At 42.6% G+C, this 20,969-nt stretch overlaps 1 protein-coding gene across 7 annotated transcripts in view; it reads left to right on the plus strand.

The window, feature by feature from the left end:
• Positions 1–20,969, plus strand: part of COA1 (cytochrome c oxidase assembly factor 1) — a 210,530-nt gene that overhangs the window by 56,760 nt on the left and 132,801 nt on the right. For 5 of the 7 annotated variants that reach the window (XM_074988077.1, XM_074988073.1, XM_074988072.1 and 2 more), the window contains 3 exons: positions 4,847–4,948; positions 9,682–9,833; positions 14,884–14,960. In XM_074988077.1, coding sequence (XP_074844178.1) covers positions 4,855–4,948; positions 9,682–9,833; positions 14,884–14,960 — 323 coding nt within the window. In that variant the 5' untranslated portion in view covers positions 4,847–4,854. Of the gene's footprint in view, positions 1–4,846; positions 4,949–9,681; positions 9,834–14,883; positions 14,961–19,077; positions 19,698–20,969 lie in introns of those variants that run through there. The other 2 variants (XM_074988078.1, XM_074988079.1) reach the window with 2 other exon arrangements.

Genomic DNA, 20,969 nt, shown 5'->3' on the forward strand with positions numbered 1-20,969 from the left:
GAATATTGTGAGAGGCTTTCCCATGTCCACAGAGGTGGTTACCTCATCACAGAAGCTAATCAGATTCCTAGAGCCCGTGTCATGGATCAGAACTCCAATGTGCTAGACTGTATTGCAAAAAGATAATTCCAGTCCCCTCAAAAAACTGAGATTCTAAGTTTCGTCACGTTAGTGTACAAATAAGATGTTATGCACGTGTATTACCTGGAGAAAGTGCCCTTTGTTTCACTGCTACTCTCTTCTGCACCTGTGGAGGAATGTTCGATTAACTTTAATGACAGAAAAGATAAGGTCTTAAATAATCAGCGAGGTGCATATCCAGCCTCCTCAAGTTTCAGGGACTCTCTGAAGCCAAACATCTTTCTCTCTGAAGTGCCTTCAGCTCCAATTCAAAACAAGCCGAAGTCTCATGAGAACAGCTGCTGTTGAGGGAAATCCCACCATTTGAAAGAGCTGAAAGGAACTTGTGAGATTGTCGCTAATCTGGGTTTATTATATTTCAGTACTGTAGAACACTGATCCTGAGTGCGTCAGCGTCAAAGCAGACGCTAACCACCACCACCTTCTGGGCCTGTAGTTCTACATTGTACGGTAAAAGCTGTGTTATCCAGAACTCAGATAACAGGCACATTCTGTTAACCGGCATTTAGGGCAGCTGCCCTGGACCCAAATGTCATGCCAGGGCCAGTTGCCATGGAGCCATTCCCGCAGCTGAGACCAGCTGGGACCAGCTGAGCAGGGCCAGTTTCCTGGCCAGAGCTGGCTCCCTCGGTCAGGACTGGCTGCCATGGTGTGCTTTTAAATATCAGTTGTGAAGAAACTTATTTCACAAGCTGACCCTCAGGCCATTTAGTGGCATAAGAGATTCTTACCCTAGCTGCCAAGGCATGTCTCTAGAAAATGGCTGTGAAAAATTACTAATTGTTGATATCCTAACATCACGGTGCTGTGGCTGTAGGGCCTGCTCAGATTCTCTGAAACTCAAACTCATTGTTTTCCCTTGTTACTATGACTCCCTATGCTGTGAATGACAGGTACATTTTCTCTCTGAGATTCCTTCACAGACCACAGGGTTCCCAAGCTGCTTGCTACTTTCCCCAAAGCATGGCTTTCCCTTCCCCAGCCCCTTGGCGTCTCTCATTAGTCTTTGCAAAAGCCAGATAGAATGGCAAATCTAGCAGAAGTAGCATGAATATCCTGGTGATTGGTCTTGATAAATATCCATAACTTAATACATGTTTGGGAACCCTACATCCTATTTCTCACTCATATTCTGTAGCTAACATATAAAACATCACCAGCTGTTGCTTGTTTAAGTCAGTTAAATATTTTCCTGGAATCTTTTAGACATCCCGTTCACAGGTGGTCATCCTGATTAGGGAAAGGAAATGAATCCCTGGTGAGCGAAATACTAAACGCTGTGAAAGTGTATGCCATCACCACAGAACAGGAGCACAGCAGGGTGCAGTTTGCTCAACAAACAAGTCCCTAAATGGCTTTTGAAAAGTTCTCTCTGAAAGCCCTATTACATGCGCCTGCCATGGTCACAGGATCCCTCAGCTGGCAACACAACAAGAAAGTTACAGTCTAATATGTTTATAGCATAGATGGTAACTGATTGAATTGTGGCACTGCCTGGGAAAGAGAAATATCAGTCCTCTTTGTAGCCCCTTAGAGGCTTACTGGTGAAATACAGTAAAAAGGATTAGCTTTGGCTTTTTGAATCTCCTACTGTAACTTACTGTCCCAGCACTATATTGTCACAGCAGACGAGACGTGTGGGAGGCTGAGTTAGGGTGCTAAGCTAAGATTCAGGAAACCCTGCTGTGCCACAGAGCTTGTGAGACTTGGACAACTTGCTCTGTGCCTCCGTTTCCCCTATGTAAAGAGGGGGCAGGAGTACTTTTCAACTGTACAGCGGTGTTGTGAGAATAAATCCATTAAAGGTTGTGATGTGTTAAGACACATATCCCCTCCTCCCATCCCTCTGGGGGATTAAGTTCCTTTGATTGATGTGATTGAAGGGGCTGCAGTAGCTGTTGAGTTAATTATTTGCTCTTACCCACCTGCATTTGTGCAGGTCGTTTTAATGATTATTAGAAATATTTAAGCTGCTGAGCCTCTTGCTTACTTGAAGTTCATAAAAGGGAAAATGTTACTCTTTATGCAGACTATGACCTGGCAGCAACATGTAGCTAGATCTGGTGTAAAGAAGGGTGAGCACATTATTGCAAGTGTATGTAATAAGTATGCTATTAATTGACATAGATGCCTCTATCCCTCCATCACGCTTGTCTGAGCATTGATCAGACTGTGATTCCTAATGAACCACAGAATGTTGGTTGCAAGTAGCAGGTCCTTTGACTCCATCCAGCTCTTTGTTAGATTTATACAATAGTGATGTGAATTATCTATTTTGCTGGTGCTGGATTTCAGTGTCTTCCTGTTTTCCTCAGCAAGCTGTCAACAATGCCCACTAGGCAGACATTTGTGTACTATTACCTTGAATTTCTCTACAAGAAGAAAATTATGCTTGGCAGTTCTAGGCCATGGTCTTGAAAGGGACACGACATAAATGCCTATCACAGCATGTTACACACAATCAGATTTCCAGGTTAAAAATCTTTTTTTTTTTCTTTTCCTGAAAATGATAGCATGGGCCAGTTTCCAGCTTTATTGTATGTCTGGTTGAGCAAACATCGTGATAGGCTGCTGGGAACCAATGAGCAGCACACCAGGTCAGCCATGATAAGAGACATGAATTAAACGACCACACACCACGAGGTACTGCTTGAAGAAAATTGCATTATGAAGTATTTGGGAGAAGTTCTGCTTTACCTTAAAGAAGGCTACATTCTTGTGACTCCTCTGTTGCCACTCCTCAGCAAGACCAATTTGATAATTTACATTCCCTGGGATAGCATGAGAGGTTGAGGGGAAAAATGAGAGGGACTAGGCAGAGGAAAGGCAGATCAGGAAGAAAAAGAGCCATGAGTCCCCTGTGTAGGTAGAGATGCTGGAGAAGGGAAATAGTGATGGGGAAGAGGGCCAGAGTTGGAGAGGGGAGTCAAAACTAGCAAAAAATTGATATATCTTGGAAAGAGTCGGCAACAGCCAACGTAAGAAAGGGAGGGTAGGGAGGTTGGAAGAGGGAGTGTCAGGTATTTCCAGCATGCTTTAATGGTCTTAATGCTGAGTGTTCTCAGCTCTGAAACTGGTTCCTTGTGTGGACTAACAGTTACCTGATCTTTCCACCTCCGATCACCGTTTTAAAGATGCAACTTTCTTGTCTATTTAAAGGGGCTGTTTAGAAGATTACATTTCCAGGAGTGCCGGGGTCATGAAAGTATTATGTATTATTCTGATTTCAGGATAGTTCTTCCACATCAGAAATTACTCTTCATTCTAGCAATCTGGTTGGCAAAGACTACTATAAAATGGCATGGCTGAATGTAGCAGTTCACAGTGAAAAGTTGTTTACGCATCTCAGGAAATAGACAAAAATTATACCTGGGTTAATCATTAAATTCATCTTTTCCCTCAGCTAGAAAACTTGAGAGGATAGGGAGGGGAAATTCATGCAATCGGTCTCTGAGGCAACACTGGGAACGTACCAGACATCATGTCATGCACTGGCATCTAGCTTTATGGGATAGGCTTCCTTTGTTTTCACTCCACCCTCCTAAAGGGTGATTCCTGCAATGAAGGGAGGCCTGACTAATGCATAATTGGTCATTTTTGTAAGGTGTACTAAGCGGCTTTGCCTAGGTCATATTTCTGTAATCAGCTTTGTGCTATGCATCATTAAACAGTGTTAGCTAAGCAGTCCATTTGCATGGTTTCAGCAGGGCAAAGTTTTGGGTTTGAAACCTTTAAGGCTGCTAATCTTTTAATTTATCAGAGCATCCAGCAGTAGTGCAGACACTAACTCCAGACATCTATGCTCTTCAATCAGCAAGACTGTGTTTGGCATCTGAAATGAGGTTCAGGTCTTTCCTCTCCCCTCCCATCCATTATCCCCATTATCATGATAAAAAACACTTCAGGAAACAGCTATTGAGTTACTTGTTTATGGCCCATCCTGCTGCAATTTGTGCTGAAGGGGTGACATGGGGAAAAGTGTTAGATGGGATTCTCTTGGCTATCTGGTTTAGCAATACCCGTTGGTAGCCGAAGCCATGGAACTTCTACTAAGTTGACTCTTTAGGAGGTAGCTGTTGCTCTGCTGTGTCATTCAGACAATCATATGCAGCAACCATGACTCAATAAGTGGGCAAGATGGTAAAAGGAAGAAGTTTAAAAGAAAATGGGATTGCGAGAATCTTCCTGTTTACCAATGCATTAACCCCTGACACCCCCAAACCTTAGCAACATTATGTTTACTGGCGGTGCCGTAATTTGGCTCTGTAGCGTAAGTCTTCAGGCCAGATGGACTCCAGTGAAAGCATAATTACTTTAGAGGAGTTACTCTAGGGGTTAGTCTGGCCCCTCGAGTCTGAATACTTGCACTGTGTTACTGAGTATGTAAGGGAAGCAGTGAGAACAATACGCTGTGTTTCTGGCTATCAGCCACACCAGGGAGGTCATTTTCGTCTCGGCAATTAGTGAAGTGGTGGTATTGCTAAAGGAAGTGAATAAATATGTTCTGTCCTCCTAAGGTGCCAGTTTGCTCAGTTCTCATCATGGATTTCCACTGGATGCATTGTGGAGTCCTGGGGAGAGCTTGATTGCTCCATGCAGTGATTTAATTCAGGCGTATTTTGCTGGGATATTGAAAGAACTTTTTAAAAAAAATCCCCTCTTAGTTTTCCTTATACAATAAATGTTTCTTTTTTTCTCTTCATAGGGAGAAAAATGCCAGCCTCTTTCAGAAAACTCCAGCAAATGGCTATTTATCTGGGGCTGTTTAGTGGTGGGAGTTGTGCTGTGATGTACTATCTTATGCAAAGTAAGTCCCGTTGTTGTTAGCAACCTTATTTCTCCCTCTCCACAACGCTCCCCTTTGTACAGTTGACAAGTGAGAATAGTTCAGTTTCTGATAAACATGGATGAGGAAGAGCAGCAGAGCTGTAGGATGTTATTAATCACACGTGTGAGTAAAAAGTTCCTCCTTTGGTACACTTGGCTTTATTCAATTCCCATAATATTTTTCACTAAAGCAGCATTGCTGTAGTCTCAGGATTTAGTGGGGTGCGGCGGGGAAACAGATGTAGTTTTCTGTTCTCACCTAGATTTTAAATAAATGGTTGTAGTTGGGAGTGACAGGAAAGGGGGAAGGAAAACACCACTTAGTTAGGAAAATAGGAACCTGTAAGCATTCTGCTCAGTTTGTAACACCTCTCAGTTTATGGTGCTGTTCCCTTAAAATAGATCTTGTGAGGTGCTGAGCATCATCCTCTCTTGCAGGTAGTCAACAACGGTTGAGAGTGCTGGACTCAGCCTTAGAAGGAAGCCTAGCATGATGATGCTTTCAGTTAGGTAACAGATAGATCTACTTGTGGCATTCCGTTGGCTAAGAATTACCAACATGATCAGTTCAAGCAATTGATTTTCTTTTTTTTAGTGACTTCCAGACATTGGTAGTCCTGAAGCAATAGGCTTTGCTTCCACTTACTCGAATGCCCTAGACCAGGGGTTTAGCAACCCCTGACATGAGTGCCAAGAGCAGCATGTGAGCGAGTTTTCATTGGCATGCGGGGATGGAGCTCAGCCCTGCCCCTCTTCCCGCAATACAGCTGGGAGCCTGCTCAAAGCCATGCTGCCTGTGGATTAACAAAAGGCCAACTAATGCCACCAGCCATCACCTAAATGGTAAAGCTCCGCATCTTAATTTATTTATTAATGAAGCGGTTGTAAGTAGGACTATTAGTGACATTAAAAAGAATCACTAGCACTCAGACCTTACATAGAGGTCATATCTTGGCACTCCGCCTCAGAAAGGCTGCTGACCCCTGCTCTAGACGTCCAGGTCTCATATCTTTCCCTTGAACAGGAGAAGCTCAAAGTTCTGAACACCTCAGGAAGGGAGGATGTTCTTAATGCTGAAATGTTTGTTACTCTGAACAGAACATTACAGTTGTTCTTACAAATGTTTACAATTGAACAGAGACTTAATAAAGCTTTGAAACAATACTGTGCAGAAGAAAATGCTGCTTTGAACCATCTTCATTTAAATGAAATGACCACGGAAACAGTCTCTTTACCTTCTGAAATCTTTTTTAAAACTTCATGCTTATTTTTTAACATCTAACACAATATTTACCTTTTTTTTGGAGTCTCTGCTGCTGCCTGATCGCCTACTTTCCGTTCCAAGTGAGGTGTGTGGATGAGTGGTCAGTTCGTTACACTGGGGGTTTGTAACTTTGAGCTTCTGCTATAGTTACTATCAGTTTGTATTGCTCTTTGCCTAGGCTTGGATCTGAGGATATTGCCAGACAGGAGTGGCCCTCAGTAGTTATGAAACCTTTCTTTCATTTGAGGTATTTTAATAACAAATTGGACGATGTTGGAAAGCACTCTAATGTTTTGAACAACTCATGCCCTTGAGTTCTGAATTGCAGCTGAGGCAGATCCATAACTCTGGCATGTTTTAAAATAGGCTGGATTAAAAGGGATATTAGCATTTTTTCTGAATGTTTTAAAAAAAAAATCTCTTGAAATAGACTTTGTTTACGGAGAGCGAAAACAACTCCTTAACTTCCCAAATCATTTAGCTGAACAATCCAGTTAATTTATATGGCTGTTGATCATCATTAAAACTCTTGCTGTGATGCTGTATTCAAATCAAATATGCACAGCCTGTTAAGGACCATTGAATTAGTGTGATATTGATAGCTACATAACGTTCTTCATATTTTGATTATAGGCCAGTTGGGCTTTTAATCACTAAAGCATGGCCTTAAATGAGAGTTACCGTCTTCATTAGTATCAAGCAGAAACAGAAGCTGCTATCTTGACTTGCAAGTTGTTACAGTTTCATATGTCTGACCTTAAAGGTTTGCTAACCCATGGGAGCGAAGCACCAATGCAGCTCTTGTGGACTCAGTGAAGTTCTGGTTCTTCTTCCTCATCCTCATGTGTACAGCCAAGATGACTGAAGTGCAAGGAAGTCCTACAGCTTCCTGCATGTTGTACATTACAGAGCTGAGTCACATCTGATTCTAAGACCCTCCAGCTTCTCTCTTTGCTGTACCCAGTGGTTTACATAACTTCCTAATATCAGTTCTAATGGTTCCTGTTCTGGACCTTTTCTACAGAGTTTTTCTTTGCTTTGTCAGAGTACCCAAGGAAGTGCTAGAGGAAAAATACAATCCAACAGGGCTTCTGCTGCTCTGCCCATTACTTTTTATTCTGCTGTAATAGTTGCATGTGTACAACAACCGGGAAGTTTCTTGTCACTACCAGCCAGTTTCAAGCTCTCTGTGAGATGATAAACAGTCTGATGAGGCAACCTTTGTGCCCTTTAGAAACCCTTCCTCTGGGTTCATGCTGTAGACATACAAGTTCATACGCAATTAGTTGTGCATTTTATGTAAATACTGCAGGTAAGATATTTGTAACATGCCTCTGTCTACTGTGTGCAGGAGAAAAAGGGAGAAGGGGGACTGGGTGCAGCTTCCTGATCCAGAGTTTGGTTCTGTGCTGGGGATGGCCCCAAAGTATTGGAAGCAGCCTGGGTGACTGCTGTAAAACACAGCTTGCCATGACCTTAGAAGCTGTCCCCCAGAAGAGAATGGCCTGAGTGCTACTGGGCTCTGGTTGTAGCCCATGTTCTCTGGCAATGGGAGAACTTGAGCCTCCAACCCCATCGCACTCCCAGAGCAATCCAGAGAGGTAGACTGTTTTAAATCTAAGGCAGGCACTAGATATTCAGAGTGGGATTTTCAAAAGCCTTCACAATTAGCCTAACCCTGTTCTCACTGAAGTCAGTGGCAGTGCTGCAAGACCAGTGCTGAGAACACCTGAAAATCCCACTCTCGGCATGCACAGCTTGGAAAGTCTTCCAGCATTTTTTTTCTAGCACTAGAAGGGCCACTACCTCCATCCCACCCTACCCCATGCCCTGCCACCAACAGCTCTGTTTTATATATTGGTAACAACTGGGAAATAGTCATTCCAGTGATCAGTTCTGTGCTCCCTTGCTGTGATACGCACGTACTGTGATATAATAGCTGGGAGCACATTGACTTTAATGGTGACAACTGTATAAGTTTTAAAATTTGTTTCCTCCACTTGAGCTTTAGATTTAGGGACTTTTATTTAAGCCTCTTTTCATATTATAACAAAGGTTCTATAGTAGCAGCTGCTGCCACCATTCTAGAGCAATCCAGGTGAAGTTCTCTCAGTTTTTACTTTAAATTCCCTTTAAAATTTAGAATCCTGTCAGAAGACTGTCAAGTGTTCCTCTTACTGCTCTATAAGAGAAGCATGGAAACTTGCCCATAATGCCACTCTGATGTACACAGAACATTTGAATGGTCTTAAATCCAGGGCCTACTTCACCTAAATTTGCTACAGAACAGCACATTCCTTCTGCTGGAGTTCTTCTGATTTAGGCATCGGGATCGGCATTAGTCAATGCATGTCCATGTAGTTTGCCCCATGTGTGAATGGTTTGCTGTTGCCATTGAGAAGGATGGTAGTGTGCAGACCTGGAATTCTCTTTTTTGGCAGTCCACAAAAGTAAAAGTCTCAGATTTAAGAATCGTGTTTGGTTCTCATGGCTAGTTATTACTGTTTATAGCAGTGGTTCTTAACCTGAGGTGCACACGCCTTCTTGGGGTGCATGATGCCTTTTCTGGAGGTACGAGACCTGCCAGATTTTTTTTTAGAAGGTAAATCATGGAAAACACAAATTAAGCACAGGCACATAAGTACAGCTTAATCAAACCTACGTATGAATTCGATTATCCACTAACTGTTAGCGCATCGGTTACAGTTTACTTACACAGCAAAATTCCACAACATCTCTGGGTAGAATCATAGAATACTAGGACTGGAAGGGACCTTGAGAGGTCGTCGAGTCCAGACCCCTGCCCTCATGGGCAGGACCAAGTACTATCTAGACTATCCCTGATAGACATTTATCTAACCTGTTCTTAAATATCTCCATATAGTAGCACTTGCATCTTTTTGTATGCTTACCACACTATTATTTGTGGTGAGTAATAACATAAAACTATTTTACGTATATTTAATATGCATTTAAAAGTGCATAGGCCCCCCATTGCCATTTTTGATAAGGGGTGCGAGAACATATTTTGAGAACCAAAGGGGTACAGGCTGCAGTAAAGGTTACGAACCATTGGTTTATAGGGTTGGGGTTTTTTTTTTTTCCTGGAGAGGGAGGGGAGCGTGTTCATGTGCATGTGTGTATAATTACACATGGGGGGAGAATGTCACTTCTTTTATTAGCAGTGCTGGTGTAGCCATGTTGGTCTGATATGGGGCAGACAAGGTGGGTGAGGTAGTGTCTTTCATTAGATCAACTTCTGTTGATGAAAGATGAATTTTTGAGCTACGCACAGCTTCCTGTTGTATCTGGAAAGCACGTCTCTCACCCACAGAAGTTGGATCGATAAAAGATACTGCTTTGCCCCTGCCCCCTTAGGTCTCCTTTTATTTATTTTTTTTCAACCCCACAATGACTTCTTTCCACAATTGTCTATTTCTTGTATCTAGAAAATTTTGCCAGGATGCAGTTTTATCAGCTGGCCATTGAGCGTCTTGAGAATGACCCTGCAGCCCTGGAGGCACTGGGGGCTCCCCCTCTTAAAGTTCACAACATCCGACTGACAGACAAGAGCAATCGAATTGACATGGCAGGAGCGCAGGTAAGAGCAGTGAGCTTGCCTGCCAGTTACATGTGGCCCTTAAAAGATGGATTTTAAGGCTTTATCCATGGCTGTGTCTACACTACAGGGCACTTTCAAAAGGCCAGCTTCTGGAAGGCACCTTTTGAAAGACCAGGCTTCGAAGGAGCACGGACGCAGCCAAAAGCAGATCGATTCACCAATCCAGCCTTTTTCGAAAGGCAGCGTTGTTGTCCAGTTCATCGGTCATGTACCTGATGGTCTTGAGGACTTTGGGGGGTGGGCCAGATCGAGGGCTCCCTGCTGGAGGAGCCTGAGGGTATCTCGGTTACCAGGGCCCTTTACCCATCTGAGGATAAGTCCTGCCCTGGTCGTAGTCTGTGCCCGTGGGTCCCTCCTGCTTGCCCAGAATGAGCTGGGCCTCTACTTTCAGTGCTGCTGTGTCCACCACGGCCCCTGGCTCAGCAGCATCCCTCAGCCCCAGCAGCCAGGCAAGGCCATTGTGTGGGGGCAGCCAGTGGGCGCTGCCCTGAGCTCCTAGCTGTATCCTGGGCCCGGGTGTATGCCTGGTGCAGTTCTTTGACTTTGGACCATACTTTGTCTGCTGAGAGGGGTGGGATGGCATGGCCCCGGGTCTTCGGTCCCACTGACAGCTGGACATAGGCTGTGGCGTTCCTGCGACAGCCAGAGGCGTGGAGTACCACCTCCTCCTCCCCGCACAGCCCCAACAGGTCCTTGCTCTCTCCCTCGCTCCAGGAGGGGGCCTGTTTTTTTGCCCCTGGCTGCCCTCCAGGGACCCCAGTTTTATCGGACGGGGGATCCCTGGGGGCCTTGCAGGTCTTGGTGTGTAGCCATGAGGCCTGCAGGATGCCTTGCTGGCCTCTGTCCTTGCTGCGAGGCCAGGCTGCTGCAGGTTCATGTGGTGCCGGCAACCAGCACACTCTGTTTTGTGCACAGGGCTTCTGGGCCAGTGCATCTTTAAACGTGTCCAGATGTGCCGGCCATAGAGCCTCTCATGTGCGGGCAGGAGTGTTTCCACACACCAGCTGGCCACCAACATGGAGGACCAGTCTCTCGAAAGGACGGTCTATGGAGCGTCTTCACTGGCCCTCTTTCTAAAGGGTTTCGGAAGGAGGGGCTTTTCCTGACACGAGAAGGGAAGAGCACTTTTGAATTCCACACCACCATCTTTTGAAACTAATTTCGAAAGAGCGCTTTGAACGTGTGGATGCGTTGTGGGTTCTTTTGAAAGGGGTCCTCATTTCGGTTTTGCTTTCGAAGGGGCTTACTAGTGTAGATGCAGCCCGTGTGTAAGAATGACAGTTTTGCTGTGGGAAGTGAAAGGGTGAACGTTGCTTTGTTGGCAGGAGTGCTCTGACAAAGTGAAACCCCCTCATTTGGAGTGGAAGTACTTTGTCGACAAAAGTGATGACAAGCCGTGTTCACACACACTGACTTTCAGCAGCAGGGCTGAGTTGACACAGCCTTATCGCTAAAAGCTGTGTAGTATAGACTAACCCTAAGTGTATGGTAATGGTCGGGGTCTGCAACATGCGGCTCTTTGAGGACTTCTTTGTGGCTCCCCTCCTGATTATTTTTGGTAAATGGTGAAAGTCTAAAAGCCCAGCTCACGTCTAAATAGTAAATGATATGTGATCTCGAAATGTTTGATGATGCCCCCTTAAATATGTGTGGTACATTGTGGGATAGGATACTATATCTGTGTTTTGATTGTGGTGTTAAGAAAGTCTTGATTTTGAAAAGGAAAAGGAAGCTTGTGGCAGCCCTGCTGTGAAGGGTAGCACACATTTTAAGGCACAAAACTGAACTTAATCATGAAGTAAAACTGCGTAATTAAAGTGGCTTCAGAAGTGAAAGTCAGGAAGACAGTGGTGCAAACATGTAAAGTGTGAGGAAATGGAGTATGTGAAAAGTTGGTGAGTGTCCTGCAGTAAACTTGTATCCCATTACAAACCATTGTGTGTGCTGGTCTTAAATAGGGGTTACAAAAAAGAATGGTTTGATGTTATTTACTAAGGACCGTCTTGTATTCACGGTCATTGTGGGTCATGAATTGAATTTTACCTAATTAGAAAAAAATGGCTCTTTGTGCTCTTTTTGGGTGCTGACCTTTGGTAATGGTAGAGAGGAGAGATCTTTGAAAATCAATTCAGTGATTTAGGCGCAGAGGCCCTGTAGGATAAGTGCTCAGTTCCGATGTAGGTTGTGATTTTCCATGGCACCTGTTTCTCAGTTTGAAATATGGCAGTGGAGGAAACAGCAAGAATTACTCCTCCCTATTGTGCTTGTTAGTTTCGTTCAGGAAAAGGTGTGGGGTGTATCCACAGATGATTCTTTGTGAGATGTAATGGGTTTGCCATCCCCACCCAGAAGGGTTTTTTTCTGCTTTTTTATTTTTACACAAGGCCTTCTGTACCCTGAGGGTTGAGGGGTAGGGGTGTTAGCTATTGGAGTAGCTGTGCCCCTAAAAAGTTAGAGGATACAGTTTTCAAAAGCACCTATGTAACTTAGGCATCTAAGATAGGGTGACCAGATGTCCTGTGTTTAAAGGAACAGTCATGTATTTAAGCCCTCCTGCAGGTGTCCCTGTTTTTATTTTAAAAAAAAAAAAAAAGGACAATTTGTCCCATATTTTCTGTCTCTTTCCATTTCTAAGTACTGGTAACTCCTACTCCTGGGTGGATTCTTGCTCACCAGCCAGCCGCCTGCCCACCAGCAGTGGGGGAGAGGGGCAAGGGTTGTCCAGTAGTTGTAAATAGGGGTGAGCTTGCAGTGCTGGTGGTCAGGCAAATCTAAGACTAACAGACTTTTAGCATAGTATTTGTCACCTGGGATGCTTTTGAAATTGTTAGTCCTTTTGTTGCAGTGTTGCACAACTGTAAAGTATGATTAGCACCAGTGCAGAATGAAGCCAAACTGATAAAGGTCACTTTTTATCCTGTGTCTGCACTAGAGCTTTGCATCAGGATAGATCAGTGACTCTCAGCCTATCCAGCCAACTGTCCCCCTCTCTGGGGTCTGTTGTATCTTGCATACCCCCAAGTTCCACCTCATTTTAAAACTACTTGCTTCCAAAATTAGACATAAAAATACAGAAGTGTCATCGGGCACTCTTATTGAAAAATTGATCATTTTCTCATTTTACCGTAAGGTAAATAAATTGAAATACAAATATTGCAGTTACATTGCAGTGTATAGTATATAGAGCAGTATAAACAAATCACTGTATGAAATTTCAGTTTCTATTGACTTTGCTAGTGGTTTTTATGTAGCCTGTTGTAAAACTAGGCAAATACCTAGATGAGTTGGAGCCCCTTGGGAGACTTGTGCATAGCCTCAGGAGTACATGTACACTGGCTGAGAATCACTGGTGCAGACAGCCAATAATATAAAAAAACAAAACAAAAATGAAGGTAAAGGGCATTTAGTCTGGTCTTCTCTTCTTTTGCTGGAGGTTTCAGAGGTGTCCCAAGAGCTTTCAAAGCCATTTATGAAAGGAGCACTGAGTTTTGAATTTTTCAAAAATTTCTCCTTCCAGCTGGCTGTAAGGGCATTTGTGCTAAAGGTGTTAACTAAGAAAAAAACAAAAACAAAAAACAAAACAAAACAAAACCAAGTTTTAAACAGACTGAGTAAAATTCTCTTTTATTAGAATAAGGTCCGATGAAACCACGTTAGCACGTGACCATTTTCATTCTTATTGGAACTCATCAGACGTGCATAAACTGTTGTCTATAGCGTGATTCGAACCTGGGACGCCTTCTTCATAGTCAAGGACGATACCATACCTACAGGTTCACAGCATTGGTTGTGGGAAAGGAGTATATGTGTCGATCAGTTGAGCTGATCACTTTCCCAGATAATTGGACCAAGTGGTCACGTGCTAACATGGTTTCATCGGAACCTTATTCTAATAAATACAGCCAACCCCGATTGGAGCGTGCTTTCAGTTCACTCGCTTGTGAATGTAGCACATGTGGCCAACAGTTGTTGGTCTAATTATCTGGGAAAGTGATCAATTCAACTGATTTACAAAATTCTCTTTTCCTTTCAATTAAGTCAGGAACCACTTGCATGATACCTGTAATGTTATGAATTTCCTAGTTCTTCAGTTGCCCTTAGAATCTTCCAGGCAAAACTTCAATTTCCAGTATAAAAATCATAGACCAAAAAAACCAAGCTTTTTTTACATAGATCAGAGGAAGGATCCACCAACCTCCAATTCAATTTTCCTTTGTAAGTCACCTTTAAGAATGGTACAAAGATTTAAATGACTCAGGATGAAATCATATCTCAGTCTTCTGGCCAACAAACTGCTTTCTTATCCCCCATTTCACTCCATGCCCTCGATAATGATGAGCATTATTTCATCAGAGTTATGAAATCAGTTAATGATCCTTCATCAGCCAGAGTAGGTCGCTATGGCATGACACAAAGAATCCTGCATGGTGCAGGGACTACTGTACCTCCTTCAAAGCATGCCCAACTCCTGCCAGCAAGACCTGCTTGAGAGGACTTGGCATTGCCATTTTTTGATGGTTTATCAAGAATAGGTATGATGCATATTTATTTTCTAAAGCCATGCAGAATGTTTTAGCAGAAGCGCAATACTGACAGCTGTAGCCTACTTTAAGTTAGAGTATTTTAATAGAATTTTTAAAGCTGCTGCAGTGCTTGAATAGCCAATTCCCATTAATAGAATGGTGCATAGTTTTTAAATTTGTACTGGTATTTGTTATGATAAACTCTTACATAATACTCTTCATCCATGGATCTCTTACTGCTTAGAAAAGAAAGGGTGTTAGCACAGATATTGCAGAGTGACTCTCTATATATGGTTCCAGTAATAACATAGTACGTTCTTTGGACCCCTATTTGTAGATGACTAAATTAATACACACACAACCATTAAAGTTTTTAGTGAAACTCTCCAAAGGGCTGAAAAGCTACTGTGGGAGTGATTCAGTTGTATTATATTGACTAAAAAAGGAATAAAACATTTGTTTCACTAACATCAGTCACTGAAAGTGTTTAACTTTTATATTTGCAGTTAAAGATACCAGTATCTGGAACAAAATCAGCTGGGTACCTCCACACCAGTTCAGTAAGAGACCTTTCCCTTAAGTGGTGAGTATGATTAAAAGAGTACTCTTCGGAGTGATGACAGAGGGAAGAGAACCCAGGAAGTGCGGCCAGACTTTTGGGTTTTTGTCATCAGATTTGCTGAGATTATGGAAAGAAGAAATCTGCCTTTGAAGAGCTTATGAAATGGTGTGTTCACATGCTGTCATCATGCAAGGGACAGAATGCCTATTCAATAATTAACATTCATCATACATCAGATTATGAGGACATTAGACCAAGAACTTTGTGCTGAAAACTGTCTTCTGTTAACTGTAACCCAGTATACAAGAGTGCACAATAGGCCCAGTGAGTTTAAGTTCCTCTCTTTTTCTCCCCTTCACACAAGGAGAAAATGTAACAATAGTTGGGCACAGGGTTTAACAATACTTGTCCTTAGTTATGGTAACAGGCCTGCGATATCTCCTGCTGTTCTCAGAGCACAGCAATTCTATGACACGATGGGTATGTCTACACTGCAGCTGGGAGTGGGCCTTCCAGCACTGGGAAACAGACTGATGCTAGTGGAGCTCAAGTGAACACGCTTAAAACAGTGCTGTTAGGGTGCGTCTACACTTGCATTCCTCTTTCGGAAGAGGTACGCAAATGAGGGAAATTGAAAATGCAAACGAGGCACATATTTGCATATTCGTCACCTCATTTGCATGTTCTTATTTCAAAAGAGCTTCTTTCAAAAGAAGAAAACCAGTGTAGATGCTGCTGTTTTGAAAGTAAACCTGATCTTCAAAAGAATTCTTCTTCCCATTAAATAAAGGGAAGGATTCTTTTGAAGATGGGGTTTACTTTCAAAAGAATTGAGTCTACACTGGTTTTCTTCTTTCCAAAGAAGCCCTATTGAAATTAAAATATGCAAATGAGGTGCCAACTATGCAAATATGCACCTCATTTGCATTTTAGTTTCCCTCATTTGCATACCTCTTTCGAAAGAGGAATGCAAGTGTAGACGCACTCTTGGTGTTGCAGCTCTTCTGGAAACATGGGCTCACCACCTGAGCTTGAACCCAGAGGCTCAAATGGGCTTGAGAGCAGAGCTGCCACCTGTGTGGCAATGTCCACTGTTCTATGTCTAGCATAGTAGCTTCAGCCACACTGTCATGTGTATGCTAACCAGGGCTAGGAGGCTCAATGCCATGGGCAGCACAGACATACCAATGTGATGAGCTTCGGGTGGTGTCGCTTTCTTCAAGCACCAATAGTCTCCTTTTATTCAAAGTCTGAGTTGGGCTGCAATAGAAATTACATTCTACTCTAGTATACTAACCTGTGTTGTGGATGTGGGGCTTTTAATATTAAACCCTAAACCTCTCTGCCTCAGGCCAAACTGATTCCTAGAACCAAGAGAATAATTAAGAAACAATAATTTATTCACCAGGTTTTATCTCCGTTGTGGATTGAAGAATTTCTGAACAGTCTATAATGCCCACATTTATTTGTTCTTGGAAGTCGGTTGCTAATTCAGTTTTCCCCGTGGCTTGGCTTAGCTGCACTGGGCAATATGACAGTGTGTCTGTTACATGATTAGATAAGGAAGACTTATCAAGAGTAGCTGAAAATTCTTATGGAAACAAAATTTAAAATTCAGGGGTTAGGATACTAGCTTAGCACTTGGAAGACCGGGGCTCAAATCTCTGCTCTGCCACATATTTACAGGTGACCTTGAGCAGGTCACCTTGTCTCCATGTGCCTCAGTTCCCCATCTGTAAAAGGGATTTGATACTATTTGTGTACCTTTATAGGGTGTTGGGAGACAGTTAGGTACCAGCATGATGGGTGGGGGCACAGAAGTACTTAAGCCCTGGTGTCCAACCAGTTCTGAAGCAGTAGCCCCTATAGTTATAGCTATAGCAAACTAACCACATTAGTCTGCAAATATATGTATTGTTCAAGCCAACTAGGCACACTCAACCGACCACACAGCCACATGTGGCTAGTGGCAAGAGTGTTAGATGCTTAGCTAGACAAATAGTAAGGAGCAAGCTGAGGTGGAAATCTGTAGCACACAAACTATCTACATGGGCCCTGACTCTGCCCTTTGGTCTAGGGAACTTTTAGTGTGTAGTAGCAGAGTCCACACAGACAGCGTTTGGCATGTTGGTGCGCCGTATGTTTATACTCCTGCTAGCTGTGCACAAACTGTTCGTCTTGAGAAGTCCTAAGATAGGTACATTTAAAATTTACTCTCCAAATGTTGCCATAGAAAAGCTAAAATAGATTTCCCAAAAACATTCATGCTAGTAGAACTTCATCACAAGTGTTTGGTGACATTTGTGCCCCATTTTGTATTCATTTCTGGCAAAATGAATGGTAGCTGGTTTCTGACAGTTCCAATTTGTAATAGATGAGCTAGATATGTCTGTGAACTGGATCACTGAATAATTCAAACGGTTCGGTCACATCCATAAAATACAGCAGCATAAGCCATTTTGGGGAATATCCATATTATAATTGAGTTATCTAACAGGCTCTTGATAATGTGCAAACAACCTTTTACAGGCTAGAATCTAGAAAGAGAAGCAGCATTGACAAGACACTGAGGTCAAATTTTTCAAAGTGACTTGGGAATCTAAATCCTATTTTCAAAAGTGACAGACATGAAAGAGCCCAGATTGCTTTTAAAGAAAACCCCCAAAACTGTCCAGTCATTTTTGAAAACAGGATTATTTGAAAATTTCACCTTCAACAATCAAACTCTAGCTTTGTGGTATGTGTGGGATTAGTACCTGGGATTGGCTTGACACTGTTTTCACTTAAGTCAATGGCTGCTGGTGACTAGAGCTATTCAGGAACTCTGACAGCCTGTTTCTTCTGTTAGAAAAAGCTTATACAGTAAACCCCCAAAATTCATGACTTGGAGTTGTGCTTGACTTGCAGTGGAGGGGATCTGGGAGCAAGGCTGGTGCCTGGTCCCTGGCTCCCCTCCACTCACTGGTGTCCTGGTCAGTTTCGTGGCTCCCTGCAATGCATGGGAAATTTGCCTTACACGGGGGTTGCAAGAAAGCAACCCCCACATAGGTCGGGGGGCTGCTGTAGATTAAAGCCCAGACTCTGCAGAAACATTTCTGTTTAAACAGTTTTCATCAGAAAGGTTTCTCTGACTCAGGATGGAATTTCTGGTCAAAACCAGAGGGTGAACAGCCACTGTAGCCCATAGCTAAGGCTCTCATAGGGGTGTGGAAAACCCACGTTTAAGTCCCTGATCTACCTGATTCATCCAGAGGAAAACCCCAACCTCTTGGCTATTCTGTTTGCTTTTCTGTCAAAATTTTGGAAGGACTTTTTGTTCATTCTGATGCAGAACAGAAGACAAATGCTGAAACCTGATATATTTTGCCCCCAGTTGTAGTTCTTGTATTCTGGCCAGCCCTGCTATTTGCTTTAATGGGCACAGTGAGGCCAGCCCAGCCACGAGGTACTGCTCAGTACAGGCCCATGGATGCTGCTTTCCACTCTCCAGTCGAGAGCACAGAGGTGGGCGTGCTTCCTACAGTGGAGCACGCATAGGGACATATGCTGAAAGAAAAGGAGAGTGCTTTGTGGCAGATTTAATACCAATAGTCCTCAGCGAAACTGGGCTTGGAGCAGAACTTGGAAGAGCAGAAGGTACACTTTCACATGTCCAAAAAGCACAACTTTCTTTCTTGAAATGAGTCATTTTGTTCTCTTTGCAGAACTTTTGTAAGCAATCCTATTTATTAACAAAGTGATGTCCAAGCCTTCTTAACTAGGATAGTTCTTTAGCATTGTGATGTAAAGCCAATGCCAGAGACTAGAGGAGGACTACCCAGCTGCACTCTTGATAGGCAGAAATTGTAAACAGAAGAAGGTAGGTCAAATTATAAAACAAAAACCCAACCATCACCCTGTCCAGATTTTATCAGTGTTGCAGCAAATGGGAAAACAGAACCATAAATTGTAGTCTTCTGATCTGTTATGTTAATAAGCCATTAAGGAAAGTGTCTTTTGGAGATTTGCATCTGCAAATCTTAAGTACATTTAATTGCACTACATTACTTGCCTCTTGCTGTCTAGTGCTTTTATGCTTGACTTCATCACAGTATGAAATTGATCAATTAAAGTCAAATGCTCTTTTGATTTATATCAGCTGGCACCTCCAGGATGTCACCTTGCAACTCAAGGATGGTCAGAATATTCCAGTGTACCATTCATGTGTGGAGAGCACCAATGTAGACAAGGTGTGAGAAACAAAGACAGTTGCTTTGCATATGCCAGTCACTTGAGGACTACTGATTGGTTACATATTACTGTATACACTCAGTTTTGTCACAAATGAATAATTTCACTTATGTGGACAATTTTGCAGTCCAGTTATTTCTCTAGCACTGAACTCAGTGTTGGTATTGTTAATTTCATTTTTTAATTTTTGTAACTGGTAGAAACTTATAATAAAGATTTTACAATGCTGTCACTGTTCCAGAGTATCACATTGTTTTAGCTTGTATATGCTGCTGTGATGATTTTTAAAATTCTCTCCAGTAAATTGCATTTTTGTGATATGAAACTCATATCTGGATAGCTGATTTGCTTTCTAAGTCTACGCAACTAGTCAGGTTTTCAGACAACCCAAATTATAGATGGTTTTCCATTTTAGGTGAAGTCACTCAATGGCTAAACCTTCACTGAATTATCTTTACATGAAAAGACAATGAGACCTCACTTGGAGAGAGAAGTTACTGTTATATGGTTTACCAAAATAAAATATGCCTGGCAAGTAAAAAAAAACGGCACTCCTATATCTCATTTAGTAAATAAGGCAGACTACAGCCCTCACATGCGACTCTGTGATCCAAAACCAACATTCAATGTAGACCAGTATTCAATCAGCACCAGAACGCAGTCATTTTACTTATCCTGAGAAACGAGATGGGCAACGATAGTGACACGATGCTAGATGCCAAGCAACAAATACCCATAGCAGCAAATTTTCATAAACTTGACAAAAATTGGAAAAGTAGCATGACCAGCACAAATACAAAAATATGTATTTGTTAATACTGGCATGTCTGTCCTGTATGGAGCAGAGCCATGGAACTCAACTCATTCCAAAGTAAATACCGATAGAAGATGGACAGAATCTATTTAAAGTTTATTGCAATTTCAGAAACTTCACATCAACTTAAAGCATCAAACATGGAAAGAAAGAACACATTTAGGATGTGCTGTAAGGATGCCATCAGCTTGATTTCCATATGAAGTGATAATAACATCACTGACTGACAAGAGAAGTAACTCAGAAAAACATTACGTAGAAAAACAGAGAACAAAGTTATATTCATCAGTATGACATTCAGACGCCTGAGCAGACCTGCACAAGACCAAGATAAATGGCAGAAATTGATGGACATTCTCTGTATGTCATGGTGCAGAAGGAAAGAAATAATAAGAACTTCTGAGACATGCAGTAGGCTGAGTGGTGAGAGTGAGACACAAAGAAGGCCCTCCCAACTGTGAAAAATTACATGAGAATTTGAATATTACAATCCAAAGGTTATATTACAATGCCTAATAACCCATGTAGATACTCTGGGGGCCCTTTTATTTCCCAAGCAGCCTTGTTTGCTGAGCTTCCAGTTGACCCTTCTGTCTAGATAGTGGCTGGGCAGTCTGGCCACTCTGTTGACAGAACAGATTGTCTTTCATTCCACTTTTGTGTGTGGATGTGATCTGTTGACAGAGGTTTGTGCCAGAAAAATCTCTTCTGACAGTAACTGCTGTCAACAGATCACTGTAATGCAGATGTAGCCTCATTTAATGCCTACAGATGGCTTCTATTAGGCACAGCTCATCCCTTAGCTGCTAATCTACAGAGAGACAGGTCAGATGCACTCAGAAGAAGCCAAAAGAACTAGTGCGCTGTGGGTAACAGGACGGCAAGAAAGACTTGAAACTTCCAGAAGCTGCTAAAAACCAGGGTAACCTCCATAAAGGCTTCTTCATGCCCATCTCCTCCCTTTGGTCTTTCCTTACACTGGAGTA

The sequence above is a fragment of the Carettochelys insculpta genome, chromosome 2 (genome assembly GCF_033958435.1).
Source record: "Carettochelys insculpta isolate YL-2023 chromosome 2, ASM3395843v1, whole genome shotgun sequence".
Taxonomy (NCBI): Eukaryota; Metazoa; Chordata; order Testudines; family Carettochelyidae; genus Carettochelys; species Carettochelys insculpta.